This window comes from Hypanus sabinus, chromosome 16 (assembly GCF_030144855.1).
Source record: "Hypanus sabinus isolate sHypSab1 chromosome 16, sHypSab1.hap1, whole genome shotgun sequence".
NCBI classification, from domain to species: domain Eukaryota; kingdom Metazoa; phylum Chordata; class Chondrichthyes; order Myliobatiformes; family Dasyatidae; genus Hypanus; species Hypanus sabinus.
This window is the reverse complement of record NC_082721.1, coordinates 72,620,017-72,646,160: the sequence shown is the minus strand read 5'-3', so window position 1 is coordinate 72,646,160 and position 26,144 is coordinate 72,620,017. Positions and strand designations below refer to the sequence as shown.

At 43.7% G+C, this 26,144-nt stretch overlaps 1 protein-coding gene across 10 annotated transcripts in view; it reads left to right on the top strand.

Annotated features, from left to right (window-relative positions):
- lmx1al (LIM homeobox transcription factor 1, alpha-like) overlaps positions 1-18,298 on the top strand; it is a 114,418-nt gene extending 96,120 nt beyond the window's left edge. For 9 of the 10 annotated variants that reach the window (XM_059992113.1, XM_059992118.1, XM_059992111.1 and 6 more), the window contains 5 exons: positions 6,920-7,086; positions 9,575-9,652; positions 12,090-12,201; positions 15,488-15,619; positions 17,942-18,298. In XM_059992113.1, coding sequence (XP_059848096.1) covers positions 6,920-7,086; positions 9,575-9,652; positions 12,090-12,201; positions 15,488-15,619; positions 17,942-18,084 — 632 coding nt within the window. In that variant the 3' untranslated portion in view covers positions 18,085-18,298. Of the gene's footprint in view, positions 1-6,919; positions 7,087-9,574; positions 9,653-12,089; positions 12,326-15,487; positions 15,620-17,941 lie in introns of those variants that run through there. The other variant, XM_059992121.1, reaches the window with a different exon arrangement.
- Positions 18,299-26,144: the final 7,846 nt, after the last annotated feature.

Below are 26,144 nucleotides of genomic sequence, written 5' to 3'. Positions count from 1 at the left end.
ACGCTATAAAGACCGTCAAACATCCAATGTGTGAAAAAAGAACAAATCGTGCAAACAATAAAAAGCAACAACACACAGAATATTATCCACAGGGACCCCGAAGGTGAGTCCACATCCACGGGGCCTGTCCAGCATGGAGGCGAGTGAAGCTGGTCCAGGAGCCCGGGGTTTCCGTTGAGTGAAATGTACAAACAGAGAAACTCTACTGGGAGGATGGTTCTGTCTGAAGACCAGAGGCAGTGAACCCTCCTGTTGCTCAGTCATGCCTTACTCACAATGTAAGGATTGACCTAGAGGAGGGGAGCGACTCAGATTTACCAATGAGATATATTGGCAGAGCAATGTATGGTCACTTGATGCAGTAAACTTGCCACCAACACATTCCACATTCAGCCCCAGTTAGATGTTCGAGTGACATCAGCTGAGGGGTGGACTTTGGCTGAGCATCCAGGGAGAGCCCCCAGGTCCCTCTTACACTGAACCAGAAGGCTGCAATTTCAGTAAGTCTGAGGTCACGTCCGACACAGAGACCAGAGTAGAAAATTCTCGCCTGATACAGAAGGCATTTGCAGGTGCTGTCTGTTGAATGTGTTAAAATGAGTTTCTGTCTACACTCGCAGATGCCGTGGCAGAGTCATAAACAAGAGCAGGGCAGTTACCCTGAAATTAACAATATTAAGGAGTAAATCGATTACCTACTTGTTGTCTATGGGATTTTACCGTATACAAATTACAACAGTTATTACACTTCACAGGTACCTCAATGTTTGTGGAGGGCTATGTACCCCTGTGAAAGGCTCTGTACAAATGTGAGCCTTTCCTATCATTTAAAGCTTTGGAACCATTTGCACCAGCCTGCCTGTCAATGGACTACCCAGGAAAATACCAGCCTGAACTCCTGATCACTGAACAGTCAGGGACGTAACCAGGCAGAAATGGACTGTTCTGTGTTCGTTAGATAATGCACCATAGAAGGAAGTCGAAAGTTGAGTTCATTGTCATTTGCACAGGTACATGCTCTTGCGGTAGCATCACAGGCACATAGCATCAGATAAGCAGCATTCACATTAAAAACATTAAGCTATAAACAATTTTTATATGAAAGAGTACAATTAGTTTATTATGTTACAGTATAAGACCATAAGACATAGGAGCAGAATTAGGCCATCTGGCCCATCGAGTCTGTTCTGCCATTCAATCATAGCTGATCTTTTTTAATCTCCTCCTCAGCCCCTGTTCCCGGACTTCTCCCCGTAACCTTTGATGCCATGTCCAATCAAGAACCTAGCAATCTCTGCCTTACATACATCCAAAGACCTGGCCTCCACAGCTGCATGTGGCAACAAATTCCACAAATTCAACACATTTAGCTGAAGAAATTTCTCCGCATCTCTGTTTTGAAAAGGCACCCCTCTACCCTGAGGTTGTGCCCTCTTGTCCTAGACTCTCCCACCATGGGAAACATCTTCTCTGTCTAGATATTTCAACATTTGAAAGGTTTCAATGAGATCCCCCCTCATCCTTCTGAATCCCAGAGCAATCAAACATTCCTCGTATGATAACCCTTTCATTACTGGAATCATCCTTGTGAACTTCCTCTGGACACTCTCCAATGCCAGCACATCTTTTCTAAGATGAGGGGCCCAAAACTGTTCACAGTACTCAAGGTGAGGCCTCTCCAGTATAAGACTGAGGTACAGATGGAGTGGACAGCCAGTACCTTTTTCCCAGGATAGCAATAACAGCGGATATCTGCTTATGGTGAGTGCAGGAAAGTAAAGGGGAGATGTCAGAGGTGGGTTTTTTGCACAGAGCTTTTGGGTTCCTGGAACACACTGTGGTAAAGGTTGATATATTAGGGACGTAGAAGAGATTCTCAGTTGAGCATAGAGATGTAAGAAAAATGGGGAGCAATGGGCTGAGTGATTGGGAAGGGTTAGAGTGATCGTGGAATAGGTTAGCACAACATCGTGGGCTGAAATGTGTGTACTGGCCTGTACTGTTCTATGTAGTGCAAAGTGGTCAAAGTGGACATTGCGTTACTCTACTGAGGTACTGATTAGGGTTAAACACCAGAGATTCTACAGACGCTGAAAATCTTGAGCAGCACACACAAAATGCTGGAGGGCTCAGCAAGTTAGGCGGGGAATAATTAATTGACCCTTCGGGACTTATAAAGGATGCTGATGCAGGGTCTCAACCCACAATATTGATTGCTTATTCCCCTCCAGTGATTAGGATTTTGCAGATAAGTTCAAAAAACAAAATGGTGAAGCTATTCTTGAACCTGGCGGTGTAAGACTTAAGGTTTCAGTATCTTGTGCCCGATGGTGGCTGATGAGATGGCATGGCCCGATGGTGGGGATCTTTGACGGCAGATGTTACCTTCTTGAGGCGATGCCTCCTGTAGATACTACCGGTGGTGGGGACGGAGGTGCCCATAGAAGGCTGAGTCCATTGCTCTCTGCAGCTTCTTACGTCCCTGCACATTTGAATTGCTGTGATGCAATCTGATATAACTATGGGTGTTCTTCAGATCAATGGCTTCCAGCTACAGCCTGGGAAGGTGTGTTCTGCTCTGATCATCTTTCCAGTTATTGTTAAAGAATTACCTGCAACAGCTACTCTCCTGTAGCCACGGCATTACTAGTAAGGTCTATCTTCCTCCCCTCCTACACCTCACCGTTTGAGAAAGTCATTGGAGACCGCACTACTCGACTCCATGTGCACACTTTGACATTACTCTGTCATCACCCTTTCCAAAATTATACCACCCAGCTTCCTGACACTCACCTGTGTTGGACGGGCAAGCATTTCCTCAAACCAAATATCTGGAACACAAAAGCCTTTCACAACTTACATCACCTCAGCTTCTCCCCTCTGCTGGCTCTCTGAGACTGAGTTGACCTCTTCACAACTTCTTGTTGTGAGATGAGCTTCCAAACAGTTTCATTGGAACTACCTTCATGCACCTTGGTGTTGTGGCCTGACTCACGGGCTATCTATGGCTCGGGATTTGACTATTCCAGTGCATTCCTGGGTGACAACCCACGCATCCCCCCAACTTAAGTGATCTAGAAATTTAATGTCTGCCTCTTGCCCACTCATCCCAAGTACAGTACATTTTGTTCAGTACTGTTGAGTCCATTGCACTACTCTGTGTCCCAAAAGCAAAGACATGGTTTTGAAACTGTCCTCCTTGCTTCAGAGTCCATCCTTGGCCTCAGGTTTCTTCTGCCATCTCTTGTATCCCTTGGCCAACCAAGATATCTGTGTTTCTCCAAATTCCATCTCTTCTACAGGCCCAGTAGCCAAAGTTCTGGCCTATTGCTCTGTTTAAGGGGTTCAATCCTCCTCAAAAAAACCTGTGACATTCAAATTCAAGTAAATAAATAAACCTCAAATAACAGAGATAATTTGTTGATTCAACCAGCTGTCCTTTCCTAGCCTGGTCCATAAGTAACTCCCGGCCCACCAGTTTAGCTGCCTCCTCATGCTGCGGCTGTCTGGAATGGACAACAGACGTCGACACGACCACTGATCCAAACCCCACTTTAGAAGCTCCACTATTAGCAGTTGTGTCTTCAATTGCCAGGGGTTGAAGCTCTGGAATTTCCAGACCGAACCACTTCCCCTTCCATTATCTCAGCTGTCCGTTCCCCAGCCCAGCCCCACATGTACATTGATCAACATTCCACAGACTGAATCGCATCCCACAACCTATTCTCTACCCTGCACTGATAAACCTCATGACCTGACCCAGTGTCTTGGAAGATCCAAAGGGAAAGTTGAGTTTGCCATCATCATCACAGGTACATGTACACACAGGTGCAATGAAAAATTTACTTACAGCAGTGTCACCGGCACACAGCATTAGATAAACGATATTCACAAGAAAAACATACATTAAGCATGAAGTATTCACAATTTTTACGAGAAAGGACTCAATCAGAACAAAGGAAATGTCTATTTTAGTGTAAGTGATCAAAGTGTTGCTCAGTTCTCGTGATTAGAGTTTTGCAGATTGGTTCGGGTGGGGTGGTTGAAGGGTAGTTCCTGCCCTTGAACCTGGTGGTGAGCAAGTTACGGCTTCTGTACCTCATGGCCAGTGGCAGCTGGGAGAAGATGATATGGCCCTGATGGTAGGGGTCTTTGATGATGGATGTTAACTTCCCGAGACAGCGCCTCCTATGGATACTACCAATAGTGCGGAGAGGTGTGTCCACGATGTAATGGGCAGTGTCATTTAATGTCTCGGATGTACTTACCCCTCCTACCCCTCACCTTGTCTCCCCCTTCCCTCTTGTAAGCTGACTGACAGAACAACATCCTCACCACCCACTCCATTCTCATCGTCACCTCTCTGGAGTAACCTAACATATTACTTCGCTCCTGATGCAAGGTTTCAACCTAAAATAGTAACAATTCCTTGCCTGCAGCCTCCAACAGACACTTCAGCAGATTGTTTGTTGTTCCACTCTTTGCTATAGTGCCCCTTCCCAAAGATTTACCCCTATTTACACAAGTAATTATTGCCAGAAATCTGACCAAGCAGCCTTCCTCACCTCCTCACAAAACAGCTTGGATTCAGGTCTAATATCACCAGCAAATGGCGTGAAATTTGTTGTTTTGCAGCAGCAGGATGATGCAATATTACAAGCTATAAATTACACTAAGAAATATATATTAAAATTACATTATGTAAATAATGTAAAAGAAAGAGCAAAAAATTAGTGAGATAGCATTCATGGGTTCACTGTCTATTCAGAAATCTGATGGCAGAGGGAAGGATCTGTTTCTGAAAACATTGAGTGTGTGTCTTCTGGCACCTGCACCTCCTTCTTGATGGTAGCAATGAGCAGAGGGTATATCCTGGGTGATGGGGGTTTTTAATGATGGATGTCACCTTCCTGAGCCATCGCCTCTTGAAGGTGTCCTGGATGCTGGGGAGGTTAGTGCCTATGATGGAGCTGGCTGAATTTCCAACTTCCTGCAGCTTTTTCCGATCTATGCAATAGGCCCTCCATACCAGGCGGCGCGGCAGCCAGTTAGAATACTCTCCACGGTACACCTGTAGAAATTTGCTTCAAGATGGTGCAGATCTGGAGACTCTATGCCTGTAGCTCCAATGGGAATCATCGAATATTCCCATTTAGGATTCTACCGCTGAAGTCCACGCTCACAGCCATGGGTACTTCAGAAAGGGAGAGATCAATCATTAAGTTTAAAGACAACTCATGCAATTCTGCCCCACCCTGTCCACCCACCATTCTTCAGTCCTCCTGCAGTGGTCGGGAAGGCAGAGATCATTGTCATCAATGACAGAGATCGATGTCAAACATTGTCTCATCGTTAAGCTCAGCATGACCTCTGGCGTTCCACAACTCCTAGCAGATAATCATCACCCAACTCCCTGTGAACCATAGACTCATCTTAAAACTTCAAAGGTGAAAGTGAGCACCTGTCAGCAGCAAGATCACTCATGCAAAGCATTACCATCATCCAGACGCTGCTGTTTTCTCACAACATTAATAATTGAAAGATTAGGGGAAGGAGGGAGGAATTAGGTTACATTTTTATCAACTCCAGTCTATGTGATAAACCCCAGAGATTTTGCAGATGCTGGAAATCCAGAGGAACACACACAAAACGCTGGGCGAACTTAGCAAGCCAGGCAGCATCTATGGAGTGCACTAAAGAGTTGACTATTTACTCCCCTCCATTGATGCTGCCTGACTTGCTGAGTTCCTCCGACGCTTTGTGTGTGTTGCGCTAGTCTGTGCGTGCTGGCACTGTGTCACCTCGCTCCTTCACATACTGGCTCTGGGGTGGCTGTGTACAAGGACAGAGTTGGTGGATCGGTTGTTTATTGTCACATACACTATGGTCCAGTGAAAACCATTGTCCTCCATGCCATCCAGCAGGATGACTTCATCACAGCAGTGCACTAGGGAACACAATAATAGTGTACAGAATATACCATTGCAGCTACAAGGCAGACAAGTGCTCATATAAGGTAGATTGTGAGGTCAGGAGACCATTTTATCACATTTAGGGACCTAGTTGTTTAATAATTTATTGAGATGCAGCGAGGAATAGGCCCTTTCAGCCCTTTGAGCTCTGCTGCCCAACAATCTCCTGATCTAATCCTAGCCTAATCATGGGACAATTTACTATGACCAATTACCTGACCAACAGGTACGTCATTGGACTGTGGGAGGTAGTTGGAGCATCTGGAGGTCACGGGGAGAACGTAGAACTCTTTACATACAGCGGCTTACGGCAGCAGGATTACACTGCAGCTCATAGACGGGGCAGTTAAGTGGATGATCCAGAGTAGTAGTGAGGGAAGATCAAAAATACTGCCACAAATCTGAAATGAAAGCGGGGAAAGCTGAAAATACTCAGCAGGTCAGGCTGCATCAGGGGAGAGACAAACCAGAGCGATCTTTTAACTGAATGCCTTTACCCTGCCATGTCAGTGATTCCAAGGCATGTTTCAAAGGGAGCGTTTCCTTTCGGTGACCTGAAAATGTTTCCTCCTTCAAACTCGTATTTTCACATTTTTTTTATAAAACAGAAGGGAGGCCATTCAGTCCCTCAAGTCTGTGTCAGCTCGCAGAATACTCCTGTCAATCTTATTCTCTACCTGTTTCCCTGTAACCTCACACATGTCCAAGGAACGGTTATCCAGTAATTCTATGAGGTATCATGCTGTCTCCAAAGTGACAAACATGTTTGTCTGTAGCGATAAAAACTGTTCAAGTGTCATCTGTTGTGTGCGTTGGAATTTTTCCCTACGTTGAATTGGTTGGGATGTCCGGAAACGGTCATAAATACAGCATGGACAATCATCCTTCAAAGACAGAGCAAAAGGGACTTCCACACTCAGTACTTTACTCTCTGTCTTTTCCGTCAGTGAAAAGTGGAGACGAGGATGACAGACAACTCGGCCAGAGCCTCGACAAGGACAATGGTGAAAGTGAAGTGCGCCTAAGGTCCAAACGCCCGCGGACTATCCTCACCACTCAGCAGCGACGGGCCTTCAAGGCTTCCTTTGAGGTGTCCTCCAAACCCTGTAGGAAGGTAGGAGCAGGACCGTGGGGTCGGAGGTGGGGGGGGAGATTGCGCACAGAGTGCAAGTGGGTCTCGGCCCAGCAGCTGGAAGTAACAGCTCTCCGCCACCAATCACAGTGTCCCATCAACCATCAGGGCTGGAGCCGTTGTATAAAGGCAATACAGCCCTTGAGCCGTGAGAAGGGCAAGATGTGTCTGAGTGTCCAAAGCCTTACAGGGTGTTCAGAACATTTCTCAGCCCCTGTGTTGGTGTGGTTGGAAGCCTGGATGCACTTCCTGAGGGAATGGGGGAGACAGGAAACATTGCAACATTTAGCAAATATTTAGAGGAGTATTTGCATTGTTAAGGCTTGGGAAACTATGGGCCAAGGCCGGAAAGTGGACCTGATCAATCAGAACAGAGTCAGGTTTATTATCACCGTTTTACGTCATGTGAAATTTATTGTTTTGTGGTGGCAGTACAATGCAAAGACATAAAATTACTATAAGTTACTAAGAAATAGTTCAAAAAAGGGTGTTGAGGTAGTGTTCATGAACCATTCGGAAATAAGATGGTAGAGATAAGAAGCTGTTCCCAAATCACCGACTTTGTGTCTTCAGACCCCTGTACCTCTTCCCCGATGTTAGTGACGATAAGCGGGAATGACCTGGACAGTGAGGGTTCGTAGTGATGGATATCACCTTCTCAAGGCACCATCTTCTTGATGGTGATAAGAGTTGTGCCCATGATGGAGCTGGCTGAGTCAACAATCCTCTGCCACCTCTTGTGATCCTACACATTGGAGCCTCCATGCCAGGCAGTGATGCAACCAGTCATAATGCTCTCCACTATACATCTAGGGACATTTGCAAGGCACCATTCCAATCCTCAAACTCCATATGAAGGAGAGCTGCTGGTGGGCCCAGGGCAGACTGTCAGAGATGCCGACACATGGGAGTTTGAAGCTGCTCACCCTTTCCACTGCTGACCTCTCAGTGAGGACTGTTGCCTGTTCCTCTGACCACCCCCGCCAGGCACTGGGGTTGAGGGAATTGGGAAGTTTGTGTCACAGAGTTCTTGGTGAGTTGCTGCAGTGCATCACATAGGCAGAACGTGCTGAGATGTTACCGGTGGAGAGGGTAAACATTTTGGACACTGGATGAACATAACAAATCAGGCCCAAGAAAGAGAGCTCCTCAAATCTGCCCAACAGTTTAATGTTGTGCACGATCTGATTGTAACCTCAATGCTAAATTCCCTTCTTTCATCCCACTATCAAGACCAGACATATCTCTTACATATTGACAGACTCTGAGATTATGCCACCTGCATCAGAGGAGAGGAAAGAGATCTGAGGGATCAGGATCAGAGTGGTGAGCGTACATGGGTTGATTGTTCATTCAGAAATCTGATGGTGGAAGGGAGGGAGGGTAAGCGTGAGGGCTGTAAGTTATTCACACAGAGCGGGTGATACCTGGAACCCCCTGACGGAGGTGGTGTGCAGTCACTCAGACATTAAGATGTGCCGGGCATATAAAGGACATAGCCACAAAGCAGGCAAATGGGATTAGTGTTGATGGGTAAAAGAAGTCACCACAGACATGGAAGGGCTGAAGGGCCTGTTTCTGTGGTGTAGAACTCCACAACTTTTACCTGAGCCCCTGTTATTCTATGCTGGCACTGGAATGTTGCTGCTATCAGTAAGCAGTATATTCAATGCCATAAGATCGTCAGATATAGGAGCAGAATTAAGACATATTCAACCTACCGAGTATTCTCTGACATTCAATCGTGGCTGATACTTCTCAAATCCCTTGCCCTACCTTCTCCCCCTAACCCTTAATCCCTTTAACCAATCAAGAACCTATCAAACTCTGCCTTAAATGCACTCAATAACTTGGCTTCCACAGCCCTCTGTGGCAACAGCTTCTACAGATTCAATACCCTATAGTTAAATAAATTCCTGCTCAGCTCAGTTCTAAAGGAATATCCCTTTATTCTGAGCCTATCCTAGACTTGCCTCCCAATGGAAATGTTCTCTCTGGTCCTTTCAATATTCATAGGATTCAATGAGATCCCCTCACATCCTTCTGAACCCCATTGAGTACAGGATTCAATGAGATCCCCTCACATCCTTCTGAACCCCATTGAGTATAGGCCCAGGCGTACATGCTCATCCCTGGTTGCAACTTGACAAGCATGTTCTCATCCTTCGAAACTCCAGCAGTTACAAGCCTAGGATGCCCAACTGTACATCATAAGAAACCCTCCCATTCTAACCAATTACCCACTGGCTGCTTTATCCTGTACAGTGTGGTGCAACATGAATGTTACAGCAGCAGTCAAGAGCCAAAGTCAAGGTTGACTTTATTGTCATCCACACAAGTACATAGGTGCACAGGGGAATACTTTCAACACACAAACCTCGAATGGCACTTGCCCAACTGCTGAGAAACCGAAGGCCAACACAAGGGGAGGAGGGCAATTCCTGGTATCAGTGCCTTTGTTTTGTTCTAGGTCAGGGAGACCCTCGCTGCAGAAACCGGCCTCACAGTGCGGGTTGTACAAGTCTGGTTCCAGAACCAAAGAGCCAAGGTGAGAGTCATTTTTCACTTCTTCCATCTGTCCCGCCCCACTCGATCTTCTGCTCTTTGTTCTTTGTTCTGCATCTTTGCCACTGCTCCAATCCCACACAATCCTCCTTTAGTAAGGAACACTAAAGTGAATCACAGTGCAGCACTGTTATCTGAATATCATGGATGTTTATCCCACTCCAGACACACAGGGCATTATCCAATCAGTCTGGTACTGAGCAATGATGGGTGCATCTGTCAGGTGAGGTGCCATTTGAAAGATTCCAACAATAATAATATTGGCCACTTCCCAACACAGACAAAATGCTGGAGGAACTCAGCAGATCAGGCAGCACCTATGCATTTCCGGTATCGGTGCCTTTGATTTGTAAATTTCAGGTTGAGACCCAGATGAAAAGTTGTGTTTCTGATGTACTGAAGTACTGTCCCTCTGGTATTAGAGCATAGAACATAGAATAGTACAGCACATTACAGGCCCTTCAGCCCACAATGTTGTTCCGACCCTCAAACCCAGCCTCCCATATAACCCTCCATACCATACCATATTTGGTATGTGTTACTCAAGATTTACAGCATCTACAGAATTTTGCATTTAATGTTAGTCCCCTTGCCTGGCCAGAACATTGCCAAATCGGATTAACTGGCCAAAAATCTCCTTGATGTTTGTGGGATCTCACTGAATGCAAATTAGTTGCCGTGTTTCTCAAATGACCATAGTAGGAATATGTTAGAACATGAAACCCAACTTTTTATCTGACCTACCCCAATGCAGGGTCTCAACCTGAAACGTACACCTTTTCCCTCTCTTTTGATGTTGCGTGACTTGTTGGAATCTTCCCATGTTCTGTGTTTTATCCCAGATTCCAGCAAAGGCCATCTCTTCCATTTTCTTTTTGCTTCAGAAGGTTTTCCTCAGCCTTAAATTACTTGCACTGTGCTGAGGCTGTGAAAAACCAAAAGCGGTGCAAACTTTTCACCTCCCTGCCAGCCACTGCGCCGGACACATCCGAACTCAGCTGACCTTGGCTCCAGTTCGAAAGCTCAGTGGAAGGGTTGGTAGTGGGTAGGACAGTGGTGTAGCTAATAGAACCACCGTCTCACCCTTCCTGTGACACAGGCTCAAACCTGACTTCAGGTGCTGTCTGTGTGGAGTTGGAATGTCCTTCCTGTGACCCATGTTCCAAAAACATGCAGTTGGTAGGTTACTGGCCAGTGCAAATTCCCCCCAGCTTGCAGGTGAATGGTAGAGTTTGGAGGGACCCAAATGGTCTGTTGGGAAAGAAGTATAGAATGAGTGTAAGATTGGTGTAAATAGGTATTCCATAGGTATGGAAATACCAGCGCCCTTGGTATAGAAAAGCCTACAAAAAGCAGTGGATATGGCCCAGACCATCATGGGTAAAGCCCACCCCACTTTTGAGCACACCTACACAGAGTTCTGTTGCAGGAAAGTAGCACCCATCATCAAGGATCCCCAGCACCCAGGCCATGCTCCTTTCTTGCTGTTGCCATTAGGGAGAAGGTACAGGAGACTCAGGACCTGTACCGCCACATCAGCAACAACTATTACCCCTCAACCATCAGGGCTCTTGAATGAGAGGTGATAACTTCAATCAGCCTCACTCACTCATCTCTGAATCTTCCAAGAACTTTCCAAGAACTCTTCATCTCATATTGTCAATATTGTTTATTTATTATTATTATTATTATTATTTCTTTTTGTATTTGCACAGTCTTTTTGGACCATTGATTGCTTGTCTGTTCTGTTGGGTGCAGTTTTTCATTGACTCTGTGTATTTCTTATACTTACTGTGATTTCCCACAAGAAAATGAATCTCAGGGTTGTACATGGCAACATATATTTACTTTGACAATAAATTTACTTTGAACTTTGAGGTGTTTGATGGGCCTTCTTCCACGTGGTATGGATCTACAACAAATCCCATGTCAGATTCAAACAACAAACCTCTGTGAGATAACAGGGTCCTTGAGGTGGAATCCATTGAAATACCATTATGATTTACCTTATGTGTTGGCTCTTGAGACTCTGTGAGATTGTGACCTCTTCCTTCCTCTTTCACACCACCCAGACTGCTGGGCGTAACCCACCTCAGTCCTGAGAACCCCTCCAGAGATGCTACCAGACCCGTTGAGCTTCACCAGTGGGTCTGTGTGTTGCTTCAGTTTTCCAGCATTTGGCGGCTTCAGGATCTCTGGTGCTCTTTTCTGGGTCCCTGAAGTTTAATCTCTTCAGGACCTCAAAATCAGGGAGGACAGTGACCTCAGGGGTCAAACTGAACCCTCTGCATTTCTTTCTGTTGAGAATACTATTCATCTTTAAACCTGCAAAATAAGAAGTGTTTATAACCTGTGTTTTTTTACACGGAAGATCAGTTCTGAACGTAAAAGTTGATCCTGTTTTTGTTCGAAATCTCCAGATGAAGAAACTTGCTCGAAGGCAGCAGCAGCTGGAACAAGAGCGGCTGAACAACCAGCACCTTGGCTCACTATGTCGCTCGAATCGAGGGACAAGGCACAAGGACAGTGAAGGTCAGCAGGTGCTCAGTGATTCCCGATTTGACAGCGGCCAGAGGCAGAAGAGGTACAGGGAGATGGGGAGAACTGCCGAAGGGGTCTCATGGTGAAAGAGCGATCAGAGATCCTGAGATCAGAGGTGAAGAGTGGCTTTAGCAACAACAGTAATTCTCATTGCAGAAAAGCGTTTCATGGGAAAGGGGATGATGTTAAAGAACATGGGGGAGAAGATGTAAAGACTGTGTTCTGCTACCCTTGACAAAACTTACGTGCTTCCTGCAGTTCATTAAGTTTGGATAAAGTGCTGGTCAGCCATCATTGCATTATCCCAGCAGTAAGTGGCTCTGCCTATAAACAAAAAAGAGAGCTTAAGATTTATTCTGAACTATTAACTTTAATATCTGGAAAACTTAAAACACTTCAACATAATCTAAATTTACAGACAACTACATTTAAAGATCATGTTTTCAAAAGATTTTTAATAACTTCTTTAAATTGAATAGCACAGTAAAGACATTTCAAATTGGTCAGCAATTTAATGTCTATTGCCTGGAAGGCTTCCTTTAAAATCATCGCTCACTACAAGGAAATATTCCTCACACCTCCTCGAACCTGTCACAGAAATGTGAGACCAGTGAGTACCAACATTCATGGACAAAGTAGATTTCAGTATCAGAGTTCAGTCTGTAACAGATTGCAGACTGCAATTCTAAGATTTATTCGTTAAGGGCATATATGCATACAAACAGGTTCTTCAAGTGGACTATCAAGTACCTACCTACACTCAACACACTTCACCGGTAGCCTTCTGTGCTATCAAATGCTTGTTAAATGTTGTGCAAGTACCTTCCTCCATCAACACCTCAGGGAGGGTGTTCCAACTAAGCCCTAAATTTAAAGTGACCACACAGCCTCAGAATAAAGGAACGTCCCTTCAAAGATGAGGAGGAACTTCGTCAGCCAGAGGGTGGTGAAGCTGCAGAGTTCATTGCCACGGAGGGCTGTAGAGGCCAAGTCACTGGGTGTGTTTAAGGCAGGGATTGACAGGTTCTTGAGTGGTAAGAGAGTTAAGGGTTACTGGGCAAAGGCAGAAGAATGGAGCTGAAAAAGAATCACCCATGACTGAACGGAGGAACAGGCATGAAGAACGGCCTAATTATGCTCCTATATGTAATGGTCTTGGACCGCAAACCCTAAGATTTCCAAGCTTTGAAACAATTTGAGCCAAACATCCTATTAATTTAGTAAACAAGAAACAGCAAACACCCCAGTTTACAGTTATCACTACAAGAAACAAACAAGAAACAGCAAACACCCCTGTTTACAGTTATTACTAAAAGAAACACCGGGTCGTGGGTTTGTAAAGCTAGTCATCAAAATCTGGAATGCGCTGGTTGAAGGAGAGGAGGAAAGAAGTACCAGAATGGACAGGACTTTGTGGGCACTGGTAATCACAAGCTTCCCTTCAGCAATCTCTACAGTGACAGCCGGACAGATTCTCTACAGCAAGTCCGAGTATCTGTTGTCCTCTTCCCTGCATAGAGACTGATACCTGGGCAGTGAGAATGAGCCCTACCACAAGCTGGGAATTAAAAATAAGTTGGCCAAACAAACCACACCACCAAGTGGTCAAAATAAAGAAATATTTAAAGATAAACTTAAAATCCAAAATGAGTTCCAAATTTAAACATATTTAAATACTTAAAAAATAATTTAACAAGCCATTAAAAGTCGTACAAACATTAAGACAAGTAATCTTTAAATGATTATCACTTAAAATATTACTCAAAGCTCCTGTCAACTGTTCCCTTCCATTCAAATGAATGGAAGGAAGAATGTCCTTTGAATTCCTCGATCCTGGGCTGAATTCTCCGTGAGACGGTGCATGAGGTCCATGTAAACACAAAGTGCACTGCAGATGCTGTGGTCAAATCAAGACGTACAAAAAGGCTGGATGAACTCAGCAGGTCGGGCAGCATCTGTTGAAAGAAGCAGTCAATGTTTCGGGTTGAAACCCTTTGTCAGGACTAAAGAAGGAGGGGGCAGGGGCCCTATAAAGAAGGTGGGGAGAGGGTGGAAAACCAATCAGAGGAAAGATCAAGGGGTGGGGGAGGGGAAGCGGGGAGGGGATAGGCAGGAGAGGTGAAGAAGGAATGAGGTCCGTGTGATGCTCATGCCGACCACCGAGGAGGTCTGTGATTTTGCTACATGGAGCAACCATCAAATGAAGAACTCGGCACCGGAACAGCTTGCATGAACACCAATATGGATTATTTCAGGAACCATTGGGAGAAACAGAATTCCATCAGGAGAAATGGCAACAGAGATCTATACAGATATTGTAGGTCGTGATCATTCGGAAACTCTGGGAGTGAAATTGTCCTGAACTGGTAGGGCCAAAGCTAGCTTGATATGATAAATAGCTGGTGAGTGCAGTGTAGGCAATCAGCTCTGATGCTGGGTTTGAGAATAGATACATTCCACTCTCAGGCTGTGATTGGGTCAGCCCTGAGCCCTACTGTATTTCTATGGAAATGTTCAGGTTATTCTTCCTGGAGGGTCACACTAGGAAACGAGGCCACATGGGCTATGGGTATGGATCCTGGGGAAAAAACTGCAACATTCTATCCTATCTACCTCACTCATGGTTTTATCAACATCTAAAGTTACCCCTCAGCCTCCTTCATTCCAGTCCCAACCTACTCAGTCTTTCCTTATAACTCAAGCCCTCCAGTCTCAGCAACATCCTTGAGAATCTACACCCACTCTAGCTTAATCACACCTTCCTGTAGTTGCCCAGAACAATATTGCAGATGTAGTCTGACTATCATTTGTAGAGTTATAAAATTATGTCCCAAATCTTGTACTCAATGCCCCAGGCATGCCATATGACCTCCTCACCAACTTGTCTACCTGTGTCATAGCTTTAGGGAACTTGTACCCTTGGATCTCTCTGTTTTAACAACATTCTCCAGGGCGTTACCATTCACAGTGTGTGTCCTGCCCTGGAATAACAACTCAAAATGCACGACTTCACATTTGTCTGAGTTAAATTCCATCTGCCACTCCCTGTTCACTTTCCCAGTTGAATGTTGTGAACTCCTGACAAAAACCTGGGCAGGAATTCCAAAGATTGGTACCAAGATGGCTAATGCCATGGACGTTGACGGTGAGCTTGCCTCTGCGGACAATGATTGATGGTGGATTGCTCTGCCCCTACAGACACTAAGAACATCAACTACTGACTGGCTCCCTTAGACATTCCACTTGCCAATGTGTCTCTTTCTGCCCCCGTGCGCAGATGTGGCGAGTGCCCCTGGGATGAAAAGGATGATGGCTTCCTATTCCTCTCTGCAGCACCAACAGCCGAGGTCCATCGATGAGAGCAGCTACAGCGTGGACCACTTCAGCCAGAGTCTCACCCCATCACCAGGTGATCATACGCAGCCTCGTGGCGAGTGCACCCATCGGACGGGGACGGACCGAGCACAGGGACAGAACTGGGTCACAGTAAAGGAGGCTCGTGAAAAATAAAGGGTGTAACCAGGTGAACGTCCAGAGGATAGGAAGGCAGAAAGATGAGAAACAGAGTTCGGGCTTTTCCATTGTCCAGAAAACCAAAGCTGATCCACTCCTCCCACTTTATCCCTTGATTTACGAAGAGGTTGGTAGAGTTGCTTCCTCATGGCCCCATCAACCCGGATTCATTGCTAGCCTCCGCTGCTATCTATGTGGACTATGCCCGTTCCCCTGTGACCATATGGGTTTTCCCTGAGGACTCAGCTTCCCTTCCATGTCCTAAGGGCATGCTGCTGAAGATAGTTGAGTGCCAGGTGATTCAGGGCTGAGGAATTATTGAGAATGCGGGGGAGAAAGATTACAGGAAAATGTGTGGGAAAGTGGAATTGTGTTGAAAGCCAGTAGAAACTCAATGGACCAGATGGTTTCCCTCTTTGTCATGAGAAAGTATAAAAGTTGAGAGGCTTCAGATCTGAATAACCATCTACAAAAGGATTTATAAGTTCTTGGTGGGAACCAATTTCTCCTTGGATCAGTCTGAAATAAAGGTTTGGGCTCAGACTCCCCTGAGTCTGATGGAGTTTCCTGGGGTACTGATTGTGGATGATCAGCCATGATCACAGTGAATGGTGGTGCTGGCTCGAAGGGCCAAATGGCCTACTCCTGCACCTAATGTCTATTGTCCCCACCCCCATTCCTTATGGCACTCTGTGAGAGGAAACACCTCTCAGCCTTTTGCATCCTTGTACATATCAATGAGATCACTGCTCATGAACGTTAAAGAAAATGTATGTTGTTTATTCAAGGACACTTTATTGTGAAGAACAACTTGATCCTCTAAAAGACCACAGAAAGAATAACAAGAAGGAGTGGGTGACTAATAGGATGAGTGGCAATATTAAGGAGAAAGCTTTATGAGGGACTTTAAAGAAACAGGAAGATAAGCAGTTTATGTCTACGTGGAGATGAATGAGTCTCATTGCCTGTAACAGCAGAGCAATTATAAAATAGCATTTTATAATAGGTAACCTTATAAAAGGCAGATTTTGTGAATAACAACCTAATGTGTTCCACCTCTCACTTCCACAGTCTGTACAAACGTTCAGGCTTGTCCATCACTCATCTACTGCTCCCGGTTTTGGCCTCTCTCTACTTATTGGCTGCATTGGGAATTTCACAGCAGTGATACAGTTGAATAGACTGAGAGAAATGACAGCCACATTATTGATTTTTCATTCATAAAACAGAAAGGTCCTGGTTCCAAATCTGCACTGCATTAAGAGACAAGAGGCAGCAGATACTGGAATCAGGAGAAAATAGCAAATTGCTGGAAGAACTTGGAGCACCGGGCAGCACCTGTAGAGGGAAATGTGGAGGAAAACCTTTTCAAAGTGGGCATACATTGAAGAGACTTTGCAGTGGAATAGAGACACAAGAGACCGCAGATACAGATGAAGGCCTTGCCCCAAACACCGACTCTCTACTTCTCTCACAGATGCTGCCTGACCACAAAATCCCTGTAGCATCTTAGCAACACACACAAAATGCTGGAGGAACTCAGCAGGCCAGGCAGCATCTAGGAAAGGAGTATAGTCGACGCTTCGGGCCAAAACCCTTCGGCAGGATGTATCTGCAGATTTTCTCTTGTTTATCCGTACATCATCTTGGTTTTTATTTTGCTCTCCCCTGAATTATGTTGTCTTAGTGGTAGTAACGAAGGAGAATTTCAGTGGGCTTCAGAATAGGGAGTGTGCAGAGGCAATATCAGGCAGCGTGCCTGTCCTCTCATGCATCCAGTGAACCCTTGTGAAAACAGGCTGATGTGGACTTTAAGAAACTGGAACTGGCTCAGTTGTGATAGTCAGATAGCCCGTCCAATGTCACTCAAATCTCCCCAGAACAGAGAGTGATGAAAATGTGGAATTCCCCACCACAGAGTGGAGGAGGTGAATACCTTTGATGCATTGAAGGGAGGCAAGATAAACTCAAAGGAAAACCTTGTACGTGAGGACGTGAGATCGATTAGAGCAGGAGAACCATTATGTGGAACATAACATCGGCACTGACTGCAGTTTGTGATTTAAGTGGTATTGAATTCTGTATGTGAACTGTCATCTTCTGGAGGGGAGAAGGACACTGAAGCACCAGACTGATTTAGAAGCTAGGAGAGCTACAGCAACAAATAAAACTTGGAAAAACTGCACCTTAAGACAATGTTTTCCTTTGTGTCAGCTAGATTCGGAGGCAGTCTTTCATAGCATGGATCGTGATGGTTCACACAGTCTCCTGATCGCATCTGAATCCAGCCTCCTACCTGCAAGAGTGGGAAACCCCATCGACCGACTGTATTCCATGCAGAATTCCTACTTCACTTCCTGATCGGCTGCAATCCACCAAGGAATCTTTGCCTTCTTTACAAGTACTCGGTGGTAGAGTTGTTGTTGTTGTCACTATTTGCCCTTTGGAGCATTTACGTAATATCCGAAGCACAAGAAAAGCAGTGATTCCACTCTCCTTGGACAACACTAGTGCATTTTTGCTTCACACCACTACACACACACACACACACACACACACACACACACACACACACACACACACACAATGAAAAAAAATAAACATATAAACAGAATGACACTGAAGTCTAATTCCTTCCAGTCAAGGTGTTCACATCCAGCTTTCAGCAGGAAAGAGGAACGGAGGAGGAATCAGTACCATTGAGCTAAGCTACACACAAGCTAAAGCACATGTTCTATCTTCAGCCATCACTATGTTAAACTCTATAATGTTGGTGATTAGTACTTAATAATTAACCTCCTGTCCTGGACTACCAGTTTCTCGAGCCAGAGATTGTTTCTGCATTCCGTTCCTCCAAACTATTTTCACTGGTCAGAAATTCCACAAATGTCATGAACAGTGGAGAGTTTCTACATACCCCATTAATCATTTTAATCCGGAAACTATCATTACAACTATAAGGCAGAAATCTCCCACTATAATTTTTATGGACGCTTTACTAAGGATACTACCTATTACCCCAGAAATAATTGCTGCTGATGACAAGGGTTTATCTGCAGTGGGACCGGTGGCTTTTTCGAATGGGCAATTGTAAACCAGATAGCTTGGTCCAAAATTCAAGTCGCAGTCAGGAGCATTTCACTTCAGATTTAGTCAATAGCTGAATATAGATTGCTTGCCATTCAGATCACCGGTTCATTTTTCTCAACTGCGAGGCCAGGCATACAGTGGATTCCGGTTAATTGGGGCACATTGGGATCAATACATTTTGGCCCAATTAAGAGGCTGCCCCAATAAGCCAAAGTTTCATGAAATTAGTTTTAAAAATATTAAAAAACAAACTGTCATTTAACTGAATAACACAGTATGTACTTTAATAAAATACAAAACAAATTAGAAAACTATCAATACTTCTATAGTACTATAAAATTCTGTATTAGTTCCTAATAATTACCAACAGAGCAATTCATCCAGTGTACGCTGCCGTTCTTTTGATTGACTGTAAGTTAACAAAATCAGAGCAGACACCTAGTGTAGATAATGGACTGTCGTCATACAATCCTTTTGATGATTTCATCCTCCAAATCTTCAATTTCCTTGGAACACTCAAGTTGATTGTCAATACCTTCAAATTCTTCGTAGTCCCTAACTTGTTGAAGTGGAGAAATCACTTCATTTTCAATCTTGGCTGTTTCTAGCATCTCGAAACCTGAATACTTGTAACTGCAGTGAACAAAACAGTTCACTGTTTTGAATCGACTTACTGTTTATTTCTTGCCAACTATCAGTGAAAGAAATCACTGCTTTTTGGCACAAAACACACACAACTGATACTATTTAAATACTGTTTAAGCATTATATAGTGCCTAATAGTCACACAAGTGCACGCGACTGATGCTTGTTAGAAAGTTATCGGCAACAGTCTCATGCCCCAATTAAGTGTCAGAGTGATCCAAATAAATGAAAGGAATCCTAGCTGTTTTCTCAATTAGTTCTTGCTCTTTCTGAATTGGCCCAAGTATGCAACTGTCTGAGTTGGCCCAAAAATGCAACTCTCCCAATTAAATGCAGCACACACAAAATGCTGGAAGAACCCAGCCGGGCAGGCAGCATCTATGGAAAAGAGTAAACGGTAAAAACACGTAACTTAATGATTTGCCCCAGTTAACTCTGGGCCCAATTAACCAAAATCTGTTGTACTGTATATCCACTGTACTATTGTAATCCAACCCTAAGTATGTTCAGCAGCACACTCAAAATGAAGGGTGAAATCAGCAAGTCCGGCAACATCTACGGAGGAAAATAAACCTTGATGTTTTGGACTAAGATCCTTCATCAGGACTGGAAAGTAAGGGGCAGAAGTTAGGGTAAGAGTTGAGGGGACATGAAGTAGTACAAGTTGGCAGGTGATAAGTAAAACCAGGTGAATGGGGAGGCAGGTGGGTGGGGGAAAGGCGATGAAGTAAGAGGTTGGAGATGATAGGAGAGGACGTGGTCTGTTCTTGCGGAAAATGTTAGGCTGTTTGCATCTTCACACAAGGGGCCTAAAGCCTGTTTCGGGATCTGTCCAGGGCTGCTCCATCTCTAGTCATTGGCCAAAGAAGTGATCATCAAGGAGTGCCTGCTAACAAAGGCAAGCAACTGCTGAAGGTCGAAATGGGAGGTGTACCTCGCATTACAGAACCCAGACTGCAGCTTCATCTGTTCCTCAGTTGGAGATTCCAAACTGACCCCTCCACAAGCAATGTCCCATTACAGACTGACTCACTAACCCCAACCACAGAATCCAATCTGCCTGACTCCGAGATTGCCACTGACACATTCTGGGAATAAAGCAGCTCCCAGCAGTAGGCTCTATAATACCAGTTCAACTTCTAAACCCACACAACGTGAAGGTGGAGCTTATTGTTTTCTCCCAAGTTAAGAAACTTTAAAGAAGAGCTTTAATTGTCACTGAAACATACAATGAAGTGTGTCATTTGTGTCAACAGCCAAATACGTGCTGGCAGCAGCCCACTAGCATCACCATGTGACTGACACCAATATAACCAGTCCACCTAACCATAACCCATCGTATTTGGAATGTGGGAGGAAACCAGAGCACCTGGAGGAGATCCATGTGGTCATGGGGAGAATGTATCAACTCCTTACAGACAGTGATGGGAATTAACCCCCTATCGCCGATTGCTGGCACTGTAATAGCATCACGCTAACTACACTAAGTGGTTTGAAGAACTTCATTCAAATTGTATGGGGATTGCACATCCAGGTTAATATTAGCAGCACAGCCCATAAACCAACTTGTACTAATCTGAAGCAAACATGAGCCGAAAACATTTGTGTTTGGACGAGGTCCAAAATTTCTCTGCTGTGCTAATGATGAGACTTCACTGTAAACTTTAACAAACACTATACACTACCAGATGTGCAAATTAGATTTCCAATTTGTTCAATTTAAATATTTTACAACATTGCAGATGAGACACAGATGTTTGGCAAACCTTTATACAGAAATTTGTGCTGTGGACTGGAATGATAATAGTATCTCATTAATCTTTCCTCTCTCCTCAGCCCAACAACTGGATGCATCTGGAACATATCTACGAGCTAATATTTCAAAATATCTTCTTTGGCACCAGAATGTGCCTAAAGCTCCCTCATTTCATCTCCTCAAACTGGAAAATGGTTGAAAATTTCGTAGCAACACAAGACCTGCAGCTTGAGTGTGGAGGAAAGGCTACTATTGGAACACAAAACATTAGAAATAGTAACAGGGATAGGCTATCTGGCATTTTGAGCCGGCTCCACCATTCAACAGTATCACAACTGATCTGATCGTGCTCCAATGACCCATCGTCTCCTTAAAACCTTACAATGCAAAATCTAACTGTGTCTTAAATATATTTAATGAATTAGCCTCTACATCTTCCCTGGGCAGATAATTCTATCCATTCACTAATCTCTCTGAGAAAAAGCAGATTCTGCTCCTCGCCATCCTAAAGCTACTTCACCAAATTAGGGGCATTTAAGGGACTCTTAGATAGGTACATGGATGATAGAAAAATGGAGGGCTATGTGGAAAGAAAGGGTTAAATTGCTTTCAGAATAGGTTAAAAGGTCGGTACAACACTGTTAAGACCCTGTAATGTGCTGTAATGTTTTATGTTCTATGTTAAATTTTAGGGCTATATCACCTAGTTCAAATCTCACCTACCAGTGGAAACAGCTTTCCTGCCTCTATCTGAATGATTTATTATCCCTCTCAACCCCATTTTCCTTCCTTCTCCCCGTAACCTTTCACACCCTTACCAATTAAGAATCTGGCTAAAGAAATTCCTTCTGATCTCTATTCTGAAGGGTTTCAATGAGAAACCCCGACTCATTCTTCTAATATCCAGTGAGTACAGGCCCACAACGATCATACACTCCTCATATGTTAACCCTTTAATTCTCAGGATTATTCTTGTGAATCCCCTCTGGACTCTCTCCAATGCCATCACATCTTTTCTTAGATAATGCTCACAATTCTCCAAGTGTGGTCTGACCACCTTTATAAAGCCTCATAATTGTATCCTTGCTTTTATGTCCTAGTCCTTTCAAAATGAGTGGTAACATTGGTTTTCCTTACCAATGACTCAATGTACAAATTAACCTTAGGGGAATCCTGCGTGATGATTCCATTTGCTCCAATTTCTGGATTTTGTCCCCATTTAGAAAATAAATTCCTTCTACCAAAGTGCATGGCTAAATACCTCTCCACACTGTATTCCATCTGTCATTTTATTGCTTATTCTCCAAATCCAACTAAGTACTTCTATAGACTCCTTGCTTCCTCAACACTACCTACCCCTCCACCTACTGTCCACAAACCTGGCCACAAAGCCAACAATTCTATTATCTGAACCATTGACATATACCGTTAAAAGAAGCGGTCCCAACTCTGATCCCTATAGAACACCCCTAATCACCGAAAGCCAATGAGAAAATGGTCCCTTTATTCCCACTCTTTCTTTTCTGCCAGTTGGCTAATCTTTCCATGCTGGTATCTTGCCTGTAATATCATAAGCTCACATCTTGTTAAGCAGCCTCGTGTGTTGCACCTTGCCTTCTAAAAATCCAAATAAATAACATCTACTGACTCTCCTTTGTCTATCCTGCCTGTTATTTTCTCAAAGAATTCCAACAGATTTGTCAGGGAAGATTTCCCCTTAAGGAAACCATGCTGACTTCAGTCTATTTCATCATGTACCTTGAAAACTCATCCTTAATAATGGACTCCCCAGCCACTGAAGTCAAGCTAACTGGCCTATGATTTCCTGCCTTTTGCCTCCCTCCCTTCCGTAAGTGTGATGACATTTGTAATTTTCCAGTCCTTCACAACCATGTCAGAATCTGGTGATTCTTGAAAGATTACTACTAATGCCTCCACAATCTCTTCAGCTACCTCTTTCAGAACCCTGGGGTATTTACCTCCAGATCTTTCAGCTTCCCAAGCACCTTCTCCTGAGTACAATCACTTTTGTCCTTTGACACTCTAACATTTCTGGCATACTGCTGGTGTATTGCACAGAGAAGGCTGATGCAAAATACTTATTAAATTCACCTGCCATTTCTTTGTCCCCTCATGACACCTCTCCAGCATCATTTTCCAGTGCTCCAATATCCACGCTCACCTCTCACCTCTCTTTCACTTTTATATATCTGCAAATTTTTTGGTATTTTCTTTTATTTAATTGGTTAGCTTACCTTTAAATTTCATCTTTTCTCACTTTATTGCTTTTTCAGTTGCCTTCTGTTAGCTTTAAAAAGCTTCCTGATCCTCAGCTTCTCACTAATTTTTGCTATATTTTATGCCTTCATTTTTTCTTTTAACTTCCCTTGTCAGCCATAGTTGCCTCATTCTCCCTTTAGAATAGTTGTTCTTTGGGATAAGCCTATCCTGTGCCTTTAAATGGCTCCCAGAAATTCCTGACATTGTTGTTCTGCCATTGAAATCCACCATGGCTATCATAACACTACCCCTTTTACATGCCTTTTCTATCATCCTTAGGAATTTGTACAACAAACCTTGGCTGCTGTTTGGAGGCCTGCATATAACTCCCATCAGGGTCTTGTTACCCTTGCAGTTTCTTAACTCTACCACAATGATTCTACATCTTCCAATCCTATGTTACCTCTTTCAAAAGATTTGATTTCACTTTTAACCAACAGAGCCTTCTGCCTACCTGCTTGTCCTTATGAAACAATGTGTATCCTTGGATGGATGTTAAACTCCCAACTGTGATCTTCTTTCAGACATGACACAGCCCACGTCATACCTACCAATCTCTAAATGCGCTACAAGATCATCTACCTTATTCCACATACTGCTTAAATTCACATATAACACCTTTTTGTATATTGTATTATATTATATTATATCTTGTATTCATCACCCTTTTCAATTTTGTTTCCAAATTAATCTAAGTTATATTTTTATCCTTTTCTAAACTTTTTTGTCTTTTTATTTATTCTAGGGTCTTCTGTAACCTCTTGTGTACCCTCCTTCATGTTTACTTTATCCCTACTTTTCTAAACTATTTAACCCACCCTCGCTACTTACAATTCAACTCTTCCCACTGACTGCAATTTTGTCGTATCAAATGCCTATCCTTCCTCACTATCTCACTACATGCTGTATCTGCTCGCCGACAAAATCAAAATGGATGAATACAGGACTGAAGACATTATACCTGAATATGTGCAGTATACAGAATATGATAGATGAACTTGCAACACAGTTACAAAATTTGCACGTATATGTTGTGAGCATCACTGAATCATGGCAGAAAGAAGATTATAGCTGGGAGCTTAATATCCAAGGATACACATTGTATTGAAAGGACAGGTGGGAAGGCAGAGGGGGGTTGGCATGGCTCTGTTAATAAAAAATGAAATCAAAGAATTAGAAAAAGGAGACATAGGGTCAGAAGTTGTTGAATCATTGTGGGTAAAGCTGAGAAACTGCAAGGGTTGTATATAGACCTTCAAGCATTAGTAAAGATGTGGTCTACAAACTACAACAGGAGAAAGAAAATGCATGCCAGAAGAACAATGTTACAATAGTCATGATAGATATCAAAATGCAGGTAGATTGGGAAATCTGGTTGGTGCCAGATCCCAAGAGGGGGAATTTGTATAATTCCTACAAGATAGCTTTTTAGAGCAGCTCGAGATTAACCCACTGGGGGATCAGCAATTTTAGAGTGGGAGTTGTGCAATGAACCAGAATTGATGAGAGAACTTAAGGTAAAGGAATCCTTAGGGGAAAGTGATCATAATAGGATAGAATTCAACCTGCAATCTGAGTAGGAGAGCTAAAGTCAGATATATCAGAATTACATTTCAGTAAAGGGAATTACAGAGGCATGAAAGGGGAGCTAGCCAAAATTGACAGGAAAAGAACGCTGGCAGGGAGGACGGCAGAGAAACAATGGCTGGAATTTTTGGGAGGAATTCGAAAGGCACAGGATATATATATCTCAAAGAGGAAGAAGTATTCTAAAGGCACGATGACACAACTGTGGCTAACAAGAGAAGTCAAAGCCAACATAAAAGCCAAAGAGAGGGCATATAATAGAGCAAAACTTACTGGGAAGTTAGAGGCTTGGAAAACTTTTAAAAATGAGCAAAAGGCCATTAAAAAGGTCATAAAGAAAGAAAAGATGGAACTTGAATGTATGCTAGCCAATAATATTAAAAAGGCTACAAAAATTTTCTTCAGATGAATAAAATATAGAAGAGAGGTGAGAGTAGATATCAATCTGCTGGGAAACGATGCTGGAGAGGTAGTAATTGAGGACATGGAAATGGTGGACAAACCGACTGAGTATTTTGCATTAGTCTTTACTGTGAAAGGAACTAGCAATATGCCAGATGTTCAAGAGAGTCAGGGCAGAAGTGTGTGAAGTTGGCATTACTAAAGAGACTTTCTTGGGAAACTGAAAGGTCTGAAGATAAGTCATCTGAACCAAATGGTGCACATCTCACAGTTTTGAAAGAGGTGGCTAAAGAGATTGTGGAGTCATTAGTAATGATCTTTCAAGAATCTAAGATTTTGGCATGGTCCGGAAGAATGGAAAATTGTGAATGTCACTCCACTTTTCAAGAAGGGAGAGAGACAGAAGAAAGGAAATTACAGGCCAGTTAGTCTGAAGATGTTGGAGTTGATTGTTAAGGCTGAGAAGGCGCATGATAAATAGGCCAGATTGAGCACGGTTTCCTGAAGGGAAAATCCTGCCTAATAAATCTGTCGGAATTCTTTGAAGAAATAACGATAGACAAAGGAGAGTTGGTGGATGTTGTGCTCTTGGATTTTCAGAAGGTCTTTGATGAGGTGCCACACATGAGGCTGCTTAACAGGTTGAGAGCCCATGGTGTTA